This window comes from Sitophilus oryzae, unplaced genomic scaffold (genome assembly GCF_002938485.1).
Source record: "Sitophilus oryzae breed Bouriz unplaced genomic scaffold, Soryzae_2.0 scaffold_296_pilon_pilon, whole genome shotgun sequence".
NCBI classification, from domain to species: domain Eukaryota; kingdom Metazoa; phylum Arthropoda; class Insecta; order Coleoptera; family Curculionidae; genus Sitophilus; species Sitophilus oryzae.
Window position 1 is genome coordinate 263356 of NW_022146858.1, and position 18144 is coordinate 281499.

Below are 18144 nucleotides of genomic sequence, written 5' to 3' on the forward strand. Positions count from 1 at the left end.
GGTACCACTTGACCCCCCTTCCCATTTAAAAAAAGTTAGGGGATGACACCCCCGCTTAAAGGGTTGAAGATTTTGCAATCATTTTTGGGGCAAAAGTTGTCCCCCTCACAAACAAAATTGACGTGTTTTTGAATTTTCTGAAAAAAAAATTGCCCTGGCCGTTATGCCTTGCGGAACGTTTTCGATGGGACACCCTGTATATATATTGTATAATAAATAAACACGTAGCTGCCATCTCTTACAAAATTATTTATTTATAGAACTCATATTGTACAGAGCAAAATATTTAGAACAGTAATCCACGAATCTCAATATTGGGCATAGATTGAACAATTCTTCTAAAAGCTGTAACTGTACAGGCCCAGGATAATCCCCTTGATTGGTCATCTTTTCTCCAGTTCAACCACGTCAGTCTGTCGGATTGGTCAACACAAAATTGGTCTATCTGATTCCAGGTGATATACGGATTATTTACTCCGATCAAAGCCACACCTCTTTGAGTAATTGGGTTGTAGACCACCTTCCAGTAAAGTAGAGGAACTGGAATAAGTCGTGTATTTCCACTAACATAAAGATAAAGAGGTACTTGAGTTCCGGTGGTTTCGTGAGGTAAAGTAGCAATTCCATATCCACCTACATCGAAAATTATTTAAACCTATTAAATTTATATCAAAACATATTTTCAGTATCATTACTATTATTAAAATATTATATTTTAAACAATGTATAACTTTGTTATTTTCTATTAATAGTTAGATACCTTATCTCAAATATTGACATTGAATTTCAATTACTATTCTTCGTTTTATTTCACAAATGGAACGAAGTATATCAAGATCGAACAGTAAAGAGGGATATTTCGTATTTTCTCGCCCAACTTTGACTGGTCTCGGCTTATTTTCATTACACGAGGAAATATGTAGAATAACCCCTTTGACTATTCAACCTTGACATTCTTCGTTCTATTTCGCGAATAGTGTAGAGAGCGTTTTAGATGTAATATTGAGACATAAGAAAATAATAGTCGACCATTAAATATTCAATTACTATTTAAGTTATTTCCTATTTAATTCTACTATCGCAATATAAATAACGATATATGAATTAAATTATTTTACACAAGAGTTTGAGTTGATCTGAATTTTATGTTTAACATTAATGAATTTGAAGTATTTGATTCTATATCATTAATTGCAGCACGTGACGGTGCACTTAGCTAGAAATTAAAAATCTTAAATTTACATACAGTTAAACGTTATCTCTGCATGTATTATCACATGAATATCATTGTGGTATTGTCCTCTCCTTGACACAAGTCTACAGAGTATGCCAAAAAGTTTTATCAGTCAAATTTGACATTTAAATAAATAAAGCTTCATTCAGAACCTCGCAATTAGTGGAATAAATTAGTGGTTTTAATTACAGTTTATGCTTTTTAGTTTACGATCATTCACAATATTTAAAAAAACACAATTAAAATTAATGGAATATCCATAGCAACAGGTTGCGTTAGTCAGTTGTATCCAGAGAGAAAGCCTAATATTTAGCTTATAAAACAATCAACTTTTGATTTCTAACCACAATTTCCCTTGACGGATGATAATCAAAGGCCAAAATGACATTTCTCTTAAATTTTGAAGTATAATTAGTGGAAAAGTTAAAAGTTTGATAACTTTTTCTACCAATTGAAAATGTCTACCATTAATTTTGACGTTCTGAATGCTTACATTAAAATTAAAGGAACAAACTTCTGCGCTAATTGAAGCCTTAACTTTTCCACCAATTGTACTTCAAAATTTGCGAGAAATCAAAAGTTAATTGTTTTTTTTTTGAAATGTCATTTTGGCCTTTGATTATCATCCGTCAAGGAAAATTGTGGTTAGAAATCAAAAGTTGATTGTCTTATAAGCTAAATATTAGGCTTTCTATATGGATACAACTGACTAAGGTAAGCTGTTGCTAGGATATTCTATTAATTTTAATTTTAATTATGTTTTTTTAAATATTGTGAATGATCGTAGACTAAAAAGTATAAAGTGTAATTGAAACCACTAATTGCGAGGTTCTGAATGAAGCTTAAATGTTCCGGCCAAATTTTCAAAAACTTTTTATGGAAAAAGTTGTTTCATTTTTAATTTTACCGCACTATACCGATTTTCAGCCATCTAGATGAAAGTTTATCATCAGTTTATTTATAGAATCAGGATAGTATAGGCTTGGTGCCTTCTCCGCCGGTGCCGCTACAATGGGAGAATATCGTAAACAACTGGTATATACAAATACATGGGTTTAAATAGCGAGTATACGAAAAATGTATTATATATTTATTTTAAAAGTGTTAGGAAGTGTAATTTGTGAAAATTCTAAAAACAAAAAAAAGTAAATATTTTGATATCCTCAGAAGATTAACCTAATATCAAATTGCAAGTATCCAATCCCTCATTACCAAAATTGTATGCTTTGCCAAAAATTCATAAACCGGACAAGTCTATGCGCCCAATTGTTTCGGCTGTAGGTTCTCCGACTTATAATTTGGCAAAATGGTTATCAAGGGAGTTCGAAAATTTACCTGATCATGAACCTTCTTTCTCAGTTAAAAATAATATTGAATTCATTAACAAAATTAAAGATATAACATTGCATGAAGGTGAAATTTTGGTCTACTTTGATGTATCTTCGTTGTTCCCAAGTGTTCCAATTCCACATATTTTAGGCTACTTAAAGGAATTACTGAACGCAAATGGTCTCGACAACAAAACTGTGAGTGAATATATTGAGCTTACATCGTTATGTATGAAACAAAATTGTTTTCAATTTAATAACAACTTTTTTGAACAGCGGGAAGGTACAGAAATGGGTAATCCATTGTCTCCATTTTTGGCTAATTTATTCATGAGCAGGTTTGAAGTGGAGGCTAAGAATCAGTTTGGGTATTTTCCAAGAGTATGGTTTAGGTATGTGGATGATATTTTTGCTGTTTTTGACACACATTCAGACACTATAGATAATTTTATTTCTAAGTTAAATAATCGTTTTCCTTCCATTAAATTTACGCATGAAATTGAGAACAACGACAGATTACCATTTCTAGATGTATTAGTTATTAGAAATACTAATAATTGCCTGGCATTTGATATCTATAGGAAAAATACGACCACACGCAGATATATTCCTAATGAATCACATCATAGTGTTGAACATAAAATGGCTAGTTTAAATTTCTTAGTTCATAGGTTACTTAGTTTCCCACTTTCCAACGAAAGATATGAAATAGAAAGAGATTACATTAGGAATGTAGCTGAGTGTAATGGATATTCTCCTTTACTAGTTGATAAATTAATTAGAAAACGTAGGTATAGGTTAATGATTTCTGAAAATTCGACTTTTCAAGTGGAGAAAGATACGTCTAAATATTTTTCGATACCGTTTGATAGAGAGTTATCCCGTGGTCTAAAAGGAATTTTTAAGAATGTCAATTTAAACTTGTGTATAGTGCTAATAATAAATTACAACAATTATTAGGTAATCCAAAAGATAAAACACCTCCACTGGAAAGGTCGGGTATTTATGAAATTTCTTGTAAAGATTGTAATCAGAAATATGTTGGGCAAACTAGAAGATCAATATTAACTAGATTTAAAGAACATTTAGCTCAGATAAGATATGGTAGACCGGATAAATCTTGCGTTGCCGAACATATTGTTGATAATGAACATTGTATAGATCTTAATAATTTAAAATTAATTAAACAAGTCTCAAATTACAGGCAATTAGATGCATATGAAAGCATCAGAATTAATAAATGTAAAGATAGTATGAACAGAGTCAACGGTCCAATTCCTTCAAGTTCTTTGTTCCTACTACTCTAGTGGCGGAAATCTAACTGTTACGCTTAGTTGGCTCTGACTCGGTTGGCTAGATTTTGCCACGCCCACTCGGGGCCCACTGAGCGAGTATATAAACGCTCAACTTGTAGATTGTACTTTAGTTTATAATCATCTGCTGATGATGCTAACATGGTTAGCAAAACGCGCGTCCAGTGTAAAAGTAAAAGTGTTTTGGTGTATTGTGGTGATTTAGTGTTTTTATTTTGATCCTCAGAAGGTCTAACTTGTATTATAATTTATTATTCCAGCTAAGAAAACTTTTTAAGTGAGTTCAACTACGCCTACGGTAGCGAGCATAGTTTTACACCCTGGTTTTGCTAGTGGGGCATAATTGTGGCCATTTTGGCCATAAGGACATTTTTTAAAGGTACATAATTATAATTTTAGAAGATATTCATAAAACATTTAAGCACTAGTTGATTAAAAAAAGAGTATACCATTAATATACATTTACATACATTTTTTCGCCAATTTTATTAACATTTGAAATTGTCACAACATAACACGATGCCTAGTTCGGGTTGGTTTTCACTTATTTTTTACTACCCGAAACAGCGTTACATCACACACACCTCGTACCCGAGTGTTTTATAGTTTCAATAACTGCACTAGTAAAAAATCAAACACTTAAATATTATGACAAAGCCACGATTTTAATCTTATTTCAATGCGATCGACATAAACGGTAACGAGATTGCTTGAAATACTTTCTTTATACCCGGCACTTCTAATTTCTGCCGTTCGAGCGCTGCGGTCGGAAGTTTTAAAATGAAATGAAATGCACCAAGCCTATACACATCGATAGAATAAGAGGAATTGTTGTGTAGCTAGTTTCTCAGCCCAATATTCTCATTTGTGAAAGACAAATATTTTTTAAAGAAACTATAGATATTACTAAAATAAAGCACTAATAAGAATGTTTGTTAGAAGAATTTTATAGATTGAAACTTGGTCTTCGGTATTCTGGTACGTGTTTTTTCATAAACTTGAATATTACATAATTACCTGTCCAAACCTGCAAGTTAACATTATTCCTGGCAGCATAATCTTGTACATCTGTTTCAGCTTGGTCCCAATTGAATGCATTAAAGCTTTGCCATTGAGGCAAAGCGTTTGGGAAATAAAAAGTACTGTTTTGTTGAGTTGCGTAGAAGTAATCACTTCGTGCAATCAAGTGACCTCTAGACAAAAAATAATTATTGTTTTGAATATATTTGGTGTTTGTTGCCGCCAAGCCCACTAAAGTATTGATGGTCCTTCTTTGAGTACCTCTCACATAGTAACTGTTTACATTCGAAAATGAATATATCCCTGAGCCCTCTTCCCAGTCTGGCCTTGGTGTGCCCCTGATTTGATTATTAATAGCTGGTACCAAGTCATAGTAAGTATATATAGTTGATTGAGTTGATGTATCAAAACATATCAACATTGTTCTCACAAATCTGGCAGTGGTTATTTGGTAACCAACTTCTATCTCACGACCGATTACGTTGCAAGAGTTACCAGTGTAGCGAATAGTTGAAACAGGGTTAACGCTACATGTCAATTGCCTGAACAAAAATCTGGCATTATTGACAATAAACCTAGTTCCGCTAACACAAGAAGCTGTCGCTACTTGCAAAGTAGTTGTAATGCCGTCGGTTACAACTCGTCCACCAGGACAAGCAAAGTCTATTGTTTCGCCAGCTGCAAATGTTAGAGTAGTAGCTGCAGAACTAGCTGGATATACAAAGTTAGTTCCGCGAATTAAAAGGGGTGTTGGTAGAGTCCCAAATGGGTCAATTTCACAAGCTGCAAAAAATAATCTGTTTTAAATCAAATAGTAATTTAAAATTTCAAGGGCTAGGTGTATTTCTTGGTAACGTTGGAAATATAATTTTTAGAACAAATATATTCAGAGAATAAAAAAATATTATGAAAGTTCAAGTTGTATATTAGTGATAAAGCATATATTCTGTACAAATTATCGCCATTTTATATTTCCATATGCCCTTAGTATTAAAATTGTGTTACTTTTGGAAACTAGATACTTTACAAAAATACCACTGATAGTACATATCTATTTGGTCGTTTTCGAAGTGTGGTCTGGATTTTAACGCCTAAGACAGTGATGCAGGCAGCTTAATGGAAAATCAAATGTATTAAAAAGAGATAAAAGTTAGGTTGATACATTTCTTCAATGCGGGTTGCCGGAGTTCGCATCAAAAGTTCAAACCGCACAAGTAGGCGTTTATGGAAAATGTTGCATCTAGGTTGGAACCAAAGACATCTAAATAAAAGGAGACGAAACAATTTACATTTTACCGCGATCAGGAACCGTGTTGCACAAAAATCGATGATGCCAATTTTAAGTGACCGGTGGTAGATTTCGGCTGATTACGGTTTGAGTTCTAAATGCTATTGTCATTACAAGGTCATTAGACTAAATATTTGTGTAGTCGTCGTGACGACTCAGTCGTCAGGGAACGGTCGTTCCCTGACGACTCTGCCGAGAAACACAACACTGTCTTTCGTTTCTCAAGTACATCTGAACTCTCCGTATCATAGCCGGGTATTTTTTTTATTTTAATGAAGCTATAATTGAATTAAAAATATATCGTATTTAAACTTTTTTATATTTTATTAAGATTTAGGACAGGTAGTTTAAATAAAAGTTTAGAAAAAACGTCTTAGAGTCCAAAAAGGATAAAATAATAAAATACACGTTATAGAAGAAATTTTATAATTGAAATTACGTAATTTTTGAAATTAATAATAAATTATTAATTTTAGTCAAACATTTACAACCCCTAATATTAATCAAAACCGGATCTATTCCACAGATATAATAGAATCGGCGACAGGGAGAGAAAAAAAAATGATTGTTGTAATTTTTTTTCTAGTTAAGTGATGTCTTATTATGTAAATTAGAGAAAACATAAATCTGTTCCATTAAAGCAAGGAAGGTGATAGGAAGTGGATAAAATAAAAACTACATTTATTTAACTCGGTACTGTCTTTATTATACCGGGTGCGGCTCAAAAGTGGCTCATCCCCATAATTTTTTTATATTTTCAAATAAAAAAACAAGATTTAGTATGTTAGTATATGAAATAAATTAGGATTGATTGACGCATTCAATTGTTTTTGGTCACTTCCTGTGTCACCGGAAATGACTATAACTTTTAATTTTTAAACGGCACCCTCGGTATATTTCTACTTTATTCGATAGAAAATGACACTCTGAATAGAATGAAATATCATATGTCAACTTTTGACATTTTCGCATATGGTTTAATTGTAATTGTAACACGCGGTTCATAACGACAATTTGACTCGAAATACCAAGTGTGTGGTATCAATATATTCATAAAAAAATGCTTTTTCCAAATATGCTAATGAGTCACCCTTGTTCCATTTGAAAAATTGACATATGTATGATTAAAAATATGATTTGTACATCTTTTAATCGGCCTAGACAAGACACGAAACCCATTAGACGATCAAAACTATTTTTCCAAGGCTCCTTGATTAAAACTTAGTGTTTTTAACAACACCATGGCACCCTGGATTGAAATTTATAATACGATTTGTTTTTAAGCGACAATGTCAAAAGTTGACATATGATATGTCATTCTATTCAGAATTCTATTATCATTTTCTATCGAATAAAGTAGAAATATACCGAGGGTGCCTTTAAAAATCAAAAGATGTAATCATTTCGGTGAAACAGAAAGAGACCAAAAACAATTGAATACGTCAATAAATCCTAATTTATGTCATATACCTACTAACATACAAATCTGTTTTTTTATCTGAAAAAATAAAAAAGTTATAGCGGTGAGCCACTTTTGAGACGACCCGGTATATTAAAAAATATTGTTTCATAATGTAATATCATTTTAAAATTCTTGTATGTTATTTTAAATTTTGAAGATAATTTTAGAATAAACCGGAATATATTTTTAATAAAAACATTATTAATTATTATATTATATATAATATGGGGTTATATATATATATATATATATATATATATATATATATATATATATATATATATATATATATATATATATATATATATATATTATATATATATATATTATATATACAATGTATATATATATATATATATATATATATATATATATATATATAACTATATATATATATATATATATATATATATATATATATATATATATATATATATATATATATATATATATAATATCGGGTTATAATTATGATTTTGTTACAATGTAAGTAAATAAATAATGTAATGTAAGAGAAAAAATTCAGATTTTACGTTTTACTAAAATTTTATCTAAATAAGCGCCTTTCTACAACAACGCTACTGACTCCTAATGGGTAAATTGAGAGTTGCCGGTCGAAAGTCGTTTCAAGACTTAAATGGATTATTTAAGTCAAATTTCTTGCAAATTCGGCACTGGCGAACCATATTTTATAGTTCTTAAACAGAGAAAGTCAATAAAATAAACACTTAAGGGCTACAAGCTAAGAAAATGCGTTAATACAGCCGGGGACATAGCGGCAACAAAGCTTTACCGCAGACATGCGACGCGTACTACAAGGTAATAAATGAATGAATAGGCTCCCTCGCCTCTAATCGGTGTTGCCATATTGTAAAGAACTTATCCTTTTTAAACAGTATCCGACTTATAATTTAGTAGTATAAGGACTATTTAATACATATATGGAATATTAAAACCTACTTTATTAAACTGTAATATTAATATCTCAATATATGTGTATAACAAGAAAAAAAAATATTGATAATATTAAAGACGTGACAACATAGGCTGGATGAGGAAGGCTCGGTCGACTGTACCCAGAAGTAAACATGTGTATAAAAAAGATTGTTTGACCGCATTGAGATGTAAATAGTGTAGTCTATATTTTATTTTAAGTCTATGGTTGAAACCTTGTTTTTCACAATTAGTTACTCATTTTACTACAGATGTAATAGATTATACAGGGTGTCTCAGATTTTAATCGGGAAAATTTAATAGACGATAGAACTTGCAAAAATAAAACAAAAAGTTCATATCAACTTGTAAGATTTAAAGCTTCCTTTTCGAGATACAGGGTGTTAAAGTTACTTAAAAAAGGAAAAAAATAAGATATTTGAGAAACTATTTAATCGATATAACTTGACCCGTTTATAATACTTACTATGGGACTTAATTTGTGTGTGTGTGTGTGATGTAATTAGATTTAAGTTTAATGGCCAGGGGCGGCGCGGCGGTGGGGCATCACTGTTAAATTATTTTAAAGGAAAAAATAGGCACGCCACTGCTTTTTTAGAAGTTTAATATTATTTTTGGATAGTAATTAAAAATATTATTTTTTTGTCTCCTGACTTTTTTGTCTATCTTGCTTACTTCTTGCGAAAAAAAATAAATTAATTTATTCACTCCACCCTGGACAATAAATTAAATAATAATGGTTAGTTACAACAATTACAATAATTGTTGGAATTCATAACCACTAACAAATAATTAATTAAATGCTTAAATGCAGTCCATTTTTATCAGTTCCTGGAAACCGATTTGGCCAATTTACTTGAGTATGTGCCCTTAAAAACAAGATTTAATCACTGGATCCAACTTGATGGAGCACCTCCACATTATGGACGGATTGTTAGACAATGGTTAAACGTAAATTATCCCGAGCGCGGGATTGGTCGTTTAGGGTCAGTCGCTTGGCCACCTAGGTCCCCAGACCTTACCTCTCTGGATTTTTATTTGTGGAGGATAATAAAAGCAAAGGTGTATGAAACAGCAGTTAACACTAGGGAAGAGCTAATTTTTAGAGTCCAAAACACAATCAATGATGTCAAAGAAAATCCGATCCAGATTTCAAGCGCAGTTCATTCCGTAGTTCGTCGTTGTAGAAAATGCGTTGATGTTAGTGGTTATCAATTCGAACAATTATTGTAATTGTTGTAACTAACCATTATTATTTAATTTATTGTCCAGCGGGTGGAATGAATAAATGATTTTTTTTTCGCAAGAAGTAAGCAAGACAGACAAAAAAGTCAGGAGACAAAAAAATAATATTTTCAATTTCTAAATCCAAAAATAATATTAAACTTCTAAAAAAACAGTGGCGTGCCTTTTTTTTAATAATCTAACAGTGATTCCCCACCACCGCCTCTGGCCATTAAACTTAAATCTAATTACATCACACACACAAATTAAGTCCCATAGTAAGTATTATAAACGGGTCAAGATATATCAAAATCGATTAAATAGTTTTCCAAATATCTTATTTTTTTTTCTTTTTTAAGTAAGTTTAATACCCTGTATCTCGAAAAGGAAGCTTTAAATCTTACAAGTTGATATTAACTTTTTGTTTTATTTTTGCAAGTTCTATCGTCTATTAAATTTTTCCGATTAAAATCTGAGACACCTGTAGCTACGGGGTATCCGTGAGAGGGGAAACGATATTCTCTCCATGTTTTTCGTAAAATAGACGACGCGTCCCATCAATAAAAATTCGACAAATTTGCAAGTAGCCAATAAAATGAGTGGGCGGAGCGATTTGCGGTGACGTACTCGTCAAGTCGACGTATAAAATACGACGTTGTTTATTTAAATGTTTTTTGTCCGCATTCCTTTCATAGACACAGGTCCAGCAGACGTACTGTATATTATCTTCATTTCAGTAGTATAAATAAAAGTTTTTAAAATAGTTTATATATTTCTACACACCCATTTTCCTACAAACGTAAAAAACGGCAACACTGTAGATCGCTTTTGATTTTGTCTCTGTCTGTCAATCGGTCATTTATATTATTCTCTGTCTTAAGCTTGATTTTCATGCATCCGTTGTCCGACGATACGATGATACGATATTAATTTTATTGGTTGAATTTAAAAACTTCGATTGGTTAGAAACGGTTAACCAATCGAAGCCTTTAAATACAACCAATGAAATTAATATCGTATCAACGTATCGTCGGACAACGGATGCATGAAAATCAAGCTTTACACGTTAAAATCCAGACCACACTTCTAAAATGACCAAATCGGAATACCAAATTCATTTAAAAAAAAAAGTAAAAAAGTACTATTAATATAATATTTAAATAGATATTAAATACTATCAGTAGAATTTTTGTTATACTACTACCGTATGATCGAATAAAAACGGCGTCAGCGATGGCTATGAAATGAAGATCGCTGTCATTTTATATGTAAATTTATATGGGAAATGTCATCGATCGTCATTTCCAAGCTAATTGGACGCCGTTTTTATTCGATCATACGGTAGTATTAACTAAATGCCGTATGATCGAAAAAAAAAACGGCGGCCAGTTGGCTTAGAAATGAACATAGATGATATTCCCCATATAATTTTACATATAAAATGTCTTCGATATTTTGCGATTTCATAGCCATCGCTGACGCCGTTTTTTCTCGATCATATGGTACTTGTAATAAACTATTACTACAAATAAGACTAGAGTTTGGTTTGGTCAAAACTGAATCAGGAAAAAATATTAGGATATAGATAGTTACTATATGAAACATCTAAAATCACATTGCTTTGCAAGTTAAACAAGTCTATATTAAATAAAGAGATTGGAATACTCCACACGCGTTACATCTTGGTACGGGAATACTTGAGGCATCTAAAAATATGTAATTCATAAACACTACTCTCAATTGACATGAAAGCGACAAATGTGTATACTTAAAGTATTTTCGGTTAAGATAATAGTTATCTATAAATCACACTTTTTGTAGGAACTCTTAAATAAAAAATATATTTGACATACAGGGTGATCCGAACTGTATTCCGGAAACTTTGGCAACATATTTTGCAGTAAGTAAAAGAGTTCGTATAAATGTATGTCCTAAAATAGAGGTAGGAATTCTAGTTTCTTGGGAGGAACTAGTTCCTCAGTTCTAGTTCCTCCAGAGGAATAGTTCCTTGAACTAGGTCTTTAGTTCACAATAGTTCCCAACTAACATTGACATCCCCGTTGCTTACTAATGGATTTCGTCGTCAGTCAGAACTATTCACAATATGATCTGTATAATTTATTTATATTTATTTATAATGTACGAAATATAAAGACGTAGGTAGGGTAGACGTGTAATTTCGTATGTTAAAAACATATAGGTAAGTTTTATTACAGATAATAATTATCGCCGTCGCATATTATTTATATTGGTCACAGTCTCGATCCCGGAATAGGTCCAGAGGAACTAGTTCTTTGAGAAACTGGGAATTAGTTCCTTTCATTCCGGGATCGAAATTTCAGGAACTACACACCTCTATCCTAAAATACTGAATTTCGGAAATACAGGGTGTAGAAGTTTCATTTTTATTTCGATTTCTTCCAAGTAATTAAGTAACATCAGTATTTGGATGAAAATTGGTGCTTGGCGAGCGGAGGAGAGACTAGCTGCCGGTTACCACGGAAAATATTCTTAAATTGCCAACAATGAACATATTTACACTACCCGTAACGTCGCCGTCCCGTCGCGTCGTGGCAACGTCCATTTCCCATTTACTCGTACTTCATATTACCGGTCGAGACGGTGTCGTAGCTCGACGTGACGGTGACAGGACGTTATAGTGAAAATTCCACACCTGTAATTTTTAACCAATCAAAACGTGTTTTTTTGACAAATCACCATGGCAACAGATAAATTTTAGTAAAAATTCCACACCTGTAATTCTTAACCAATCAAAACGTTTTTTTGACAAATCACCATGGCGACGGATAAATTTTAGTGAAAATTTCACACCTCTACTTTTCAACCAATAACATGCTTTAATGTTGACTAGTTACCATGGCAACTGAAAAAATTTCCGGAAATTTTTTCGAGGCGCCACGAAACTTTAGTGGAAATTTTTTGACAGTTGAAAAGGTAAACATAAGATCTACAATCATAATGTGAATGAACTACAATGTCTATATATTGAAATATTACCCATTTGAGTTTTAGCATTTGATGTAACTAATTAAAATATAATAAAATTTGTTAATATTATTAACAAATTGAAATTATTTTAAAATGTCATGTTGGATTAATATTTTTTTTTTCAAATTTAGGTGTGAAATTTTCTTACCGAATACCACGCAAGCTTAAATTATTCCTGGAAATTTTCTTTCGGGCACGAATATTTTAGGAAAATTATTATTATAATTTTCAAAATATTCGTGCCCTCAAAAAAATTTCCGAAAATAATTTAAGCTCTTGTGATATTATAAGTGAATTTTTTTCGTTGTGGGTACCCAACAGCGAATTATACTGGAAATTTTTTTGACGTTTATAATGACAGAATATCTTTTGAGAGTCTGGTTTTTATTTGTTTACATGATAATTTTGATCCATTTCAATTAAAAAGCTGAGATGAAAGTTTGTAAACTGCTTCCATACGCTTGACTTCGATTTCCTAGTATTCGCGGGTGTCAACTGCTTAATCTCCTGGCGAATGTTTTCTTTGGTTTCATGACCAAAGCGAAACATTTTTTTAAGTCGTGCTGCTTGACAGCTTCAAAACTGAAATAGTTTAGGTGTCACTTAGTTGTCATAGTAACTAAATAATCAATTCGACCAAAAATCGAAAAATACATTTTAATTATTTGATTTCACAGTTTGGTGTGGAATATTCTAACCGAATACCACACGAGGTCAAATTAAATCCGGACATTTCCGGAAATAATTTGACCTCTAGTGGTATTACTAGTGAATTTTTTTTCCTTGTGGGCACCCAACAGCGAATTATACTGGAAATTTTTTGACGTTTATAATGACAGAATATCTTTTTCAGAGTCTGGTTTTTATTTGTTTACACGATAATTTTGATACATTTCAATTACAAAGCTGAGATGTTTTCTATATTCTTTGGACACCTCCTTTCTTCTTAATGGCGAAAATGTAGGGCTTGGAATGGACTGAATTATATGTCTATGTCTAATGAAATATATATAATATTTAGACACTATTTTATTCGCCTTTTTCCATTTAGCACTTTGAATTTTAAGTTTTATTATGCTTGGCTGTGGAGTTCCATAAAACTTTGATAACACTCTCCTTGTAGTCTTCAGAGTTCTTTTTTCGCATGTTGAACCCATAGTCTTCAAGAATAAGCGCCAGTTCTGCCACAGGTATATCCGCTCTGTCGAAATCATACAATTTTTCTGCGCAAAAGTTTGTAAACTGCTTCCATACGCTTGACTTCGATTTCCTAGTATTCGCGGGTGTCAACTGATTAATCTCCTGGCGAATATTTTCTTTGCTTTCTTGACCGTGCCGCTTGACAGCTTTAAAACTGAAATAGTTTTTAGCAGAGAGAAACTAATAACTAAAGTGAGAGGGCTTGTGGAATAGGGCATTTCGTAGAAAAGTTTATTTTGTCACCGCGCATCCCAGACGCGCATAGTGTTTAGGTGGTCAAAAAAGGAAATTTTCAACTTTGCAAGTTAAACATTTGACAGGATTTATTAGATTGTCAGTAGCTTTTTCTATATCTTAGTTCTAGAAGGAGATAAATAAAATCTGTTGATAATCGGAGCAAATCGGAGTAATAAATTGTTTTTGACTGAATGTCCCTGTTTTTTTTTTAGCTTGTCAGAAGAGAAGATTATTGTCATTATTGATTATTTCAGATTCCACGATTATTCGGCATTTTTGTAATTTTTGTTTTGTGGTTGAGACCCAGACAAAACGTTTCCTTTAAAGGTAAGTTTTATCTCGGTAATTATTTTAACATACCTAATAGTAATAATGAGTGCACATAATAATCGTACATTGCTAATTTAATTTTTTTAATTTAAAACATCACATTCTTTTCTGATACCTATGGAACGACTAGGTATTATACCTGGTATTATTTCCAGTAATACAAATTATTTTCTTCAACTGCTAGGTTCTTGTTATAGAATAAAGACTATCAAAAACATTGAATACCTACGGGATACCTACTGATACTCTGTGCGAGCTCCCAACCGTGCTCCCGTGTTCACTCCCAACCAAGTTAGATAAAAAAGATACTGAAGATTGCAGCCTTGAGTTGGACTATGGCAAGGAATATGGAGTTAAATAAATTATTATTTTCCTACACAGTATTTTATTTATAGGTTTTAATGCTTTAAACTCTAATTATAAATTTTCGTTGTCAACAAAATAATCTAAAAAAAACTACGAAGATTTCTTATTATAAACTTGAAAGATTAAGATTCGGTTCAAATATACAAATTTTAAATTTTTGGCGTCAGTATAAAGGTATGAATGCAACCTACTATATCGATAATGCGCTCATAGTTCGGGTTAGACGCCAAAGACCGCGCCACTAACACAGTCTTCAAAAATTAACGTTGATCGGTCTCTCTCACTTTAGTTATTAGTGTTCTCTCTGGTTTTTAGGTTTGGGTGTCACTTAGTTACCATAGTAACTAAATAATGAAGTCGACTAAAAATCGAAAAATACATTTTAATTATTTGATTTTCAAACACAATTTGGTGTGGAATTTTCTTACCGAATACCACACGAGGTCAAATTAAATCCGGAAATTTTTTCTCGCTCATGAATATTTTTAGAAAATTATCCCTCGTCTTCGACTCGGGATAATTTTCAAAATATTCATGAGCTCGAAAATATTTCCGGAAATAATTTGACCTCTAGTGGTATTACTAGTGAGAATCGCGCTAATAGTTCTCGACTAAAACACGGAAAACGTTCCTCAGAACTTATCACCGCGAAAAACCAAAGATTTTCCTTGATTTTAGTCGAGGGGTAAACCGCTGGTGTATTTTGGTGTAAAAGATGTTGGCATTATTTGGTATTAGTGGTATTAATCGTTGATGGTATTGGCATTTTTGCATTATTCGTGGTATTAGTGTAAAGAAATTTGTCAGCGGTTTACCCCTCGATTTTAATAAAAAAAATCTTCGAATTATCACGGGGTTTCTAACAGGACACTGTCTCCTCGACGAATACCTCGGTGGGCTGAAGCTGAGAAACAACGGCGAATGCAGATTCTCTGGGGAAAATGGGGAAACACCAGAACACCTTATCACTGAGTGCGCCAAGAGGACGACCGTTCATGCAATGAACTTTGGTACGGCTGATGTCGAGGACGGAGAGCTGGCCTCTGTGGAGCTGTCTCAGATATTGGCTTTTGAGACTGTATGTCGTCAATGACATAAATTAAACATGTTTACTAAATAGTTGTTATGAGACTGAAACCATAAATTTAAAATGTTTTTGTGTCAAGAGATCAACAGAAACTTTTTTATTATCATTTTTTCGAAGAAAAATTTATGATTAATTATGACATGTATTGACTATTTCCATTCTAAATATTTTGAGAACGGTTGCTCGTATCGATTTTTACCAAGAGACATTTTTTACGTAAAAAATTACGGAAATGTATATTTTTTCACCCAATAGTTTAGATCACAAGTACGGACGAAAAGTTATTACTCTTCAAAATAGTTAAAACATATGTAGGTAGCTCCCCCTACAAATAAGAGCCATGGTAACATCAAAATCAATTTTCTCATGTTAAAAAACTTCCAGACACCAATTTTCATCCAAATATTGACGTTACTACATAAATTATTTGCAAAAAATAAAACTTTTACACCCTGTAACTTCGAAACTAAACATTTTAGGGCATACATTTATACGAACTTTTTTACTTATTTTTATCTGCAGAATATGCTGCCGAAGTTTCCAGAATACAGTTCGAACCACGTGACAATTTGAAAACGAACAGTATTTTAATACCTATTGCCTCTACAGATGATAGTATGAAAATTTGGCGAAACACGTCAATTTACATATCAAGGGGAACAATTTTCGAGGCATTTGTTATCGTGTTACTTTCAACCCCTTGACCGCCAGGGCACCTACCCCTAAAATTTTAAATAGCAACCCCTATTTCTTTTACTATTTTTGTGTTTCTTATAGAATTCTACATAAACTGGATATTATAAGGAACACAAAAATGGTAAAAGAAATAGGGGTTGCCATATAAAATTTTAGGGGTAGGTGCCCTATGTGTCAAAGGGTAGTTATTAGTTGAAAGTAACACGACAACAAATGCCTCAAAAATTATCCCCCTTGATATGTAAATTGACGTATTTCGCCAAATTTTTATACTATCATCGGTAGAGGTAGTATTAAATACTGTTCGTTTTCAAATTGTCACTCTGTATGTTTTACAATGTGCAAAATTATACCGAGTATTAGACACAGTTTTTCACGAGTCGCGTGCCTCGCGTTCGCGTGTTTTATTTTTTGTTATTTAATACAGTAATATATATATATTTTTTCTTCCGATTTATCTGATTCTGGTTCAAAACTAAAGTTTAGTAACAAAAATTGTTTCGATGGCGACTCATATATTTTTATGCATACGTTTTTATACGGTCGCAGATGCGAGTCACTGAAAAACTGCCTTCTAATTTACGGACCACCATGCAGCGCGCGTGGCACGTCGCGTCATGCCAGTCACGCGCGATATACGTGACTCAACGTGCCACACACGCTGCATGGTGGTCCGTAAATTAGAAGGCAGTTTTTCAGTGACTCGCCTCTGCGACGGCATGACAATTCTGATACGCCATCGCCACCAAGTTAGTTTAACTTTAGTTCTGAATCAGAATCAGATGATACTTAAGAGAAAAATTTACTGTATTCAATATTAAAAAATAATGCGCGACGAGATGCGCGAAAAACTAGTAGAGCAGAATAAATATCAGTTGACAAAAGTTGTTATAACATTGTCAGGTATTGAAGAATAGAGTATTCAAGTTGATTTTCACGAAAATTAAAAACTCATCTAAAATTTTCTTTAATTTATTCTTATCTGAATTCAGTAAAATTGTTTTACAATTGCACCTTAAATTAAACAAAATTTTTAAGATTTTTTTAATTTTTTCACATTGTAACTTGCATCCCAATGCCGTTAAGAATAGTGTTTTGATTGACCCAATAGTTATCTCAGCCAATCTTTCTAATTTAATAACACTTGAGTTTAACCCAATTATTATATTGAACAAGTAAAGATTAAGTTAACGAAAAAAAACATTCGAAATATCCTATACATTTTAAATATAATAAATTTGTTTAAACTGTTATCCTTAATATTTTTTAAATTACATTAATTACTTGAACTGACTCCTGCACAGTTACCGACACTATTGACTGTAGCATTAGTACTTTCTGGAATTATTTTACCAAGTGAAAATGGTATTAACAGTATTAAAATTACGCTCCTCAT

The 18144-nt window shown here is 32.3% G+C and overlaps 1 protein-coding gene across 1 annotated transcript; it reads right to left on the reverse strand.

The window, feature by feature from the left end:
• Positions 1-286: 286 nt before the first annotated feature.
• LOC115884514 lies at positions 287-18144 on the reverse strand. The gene is made up of 3 exons (XM_030903117.1): positions 18033-18144; positions 4893-5678; positions 287-633 (listed from the first exon to the last, which is right to left on the reverse strand). The coding sequence occupies exons 1-3, from the start codon at positions 18142-18144 to the stop codon at positions 287-289; spliced, it is 1245 nt and encodes a 414-aa protein (XP_030758977.1).

What these genes read in the sequence shown, in the direction of transcription:
- LOC115884514 (XM_030903117.1), bottom strand. Translation starts at nt 18,144, where the DNA reads ATGAGGAGCGTAATTTTAATACTGTTAATACCATTTTCACTTGGTAAA. An exon ending in CTGTGCAGGAGTCAGTTCAA is followed by an intron (nt 5,679 to 18,032) that starts GTAATTAATGTA and finishes TATTTTTTGCAG; the next exon opens with CTTGTGAAATTGACCCATTT. An exon ending in TAACTTGCAGGTTTGGACAG is followed by an intron (nt 634 to 4,892) that starts GTAATTATGTAA and finishes TTTTCGATGTAG; the next exon opens with GTGGATATGGAATTGCTACT.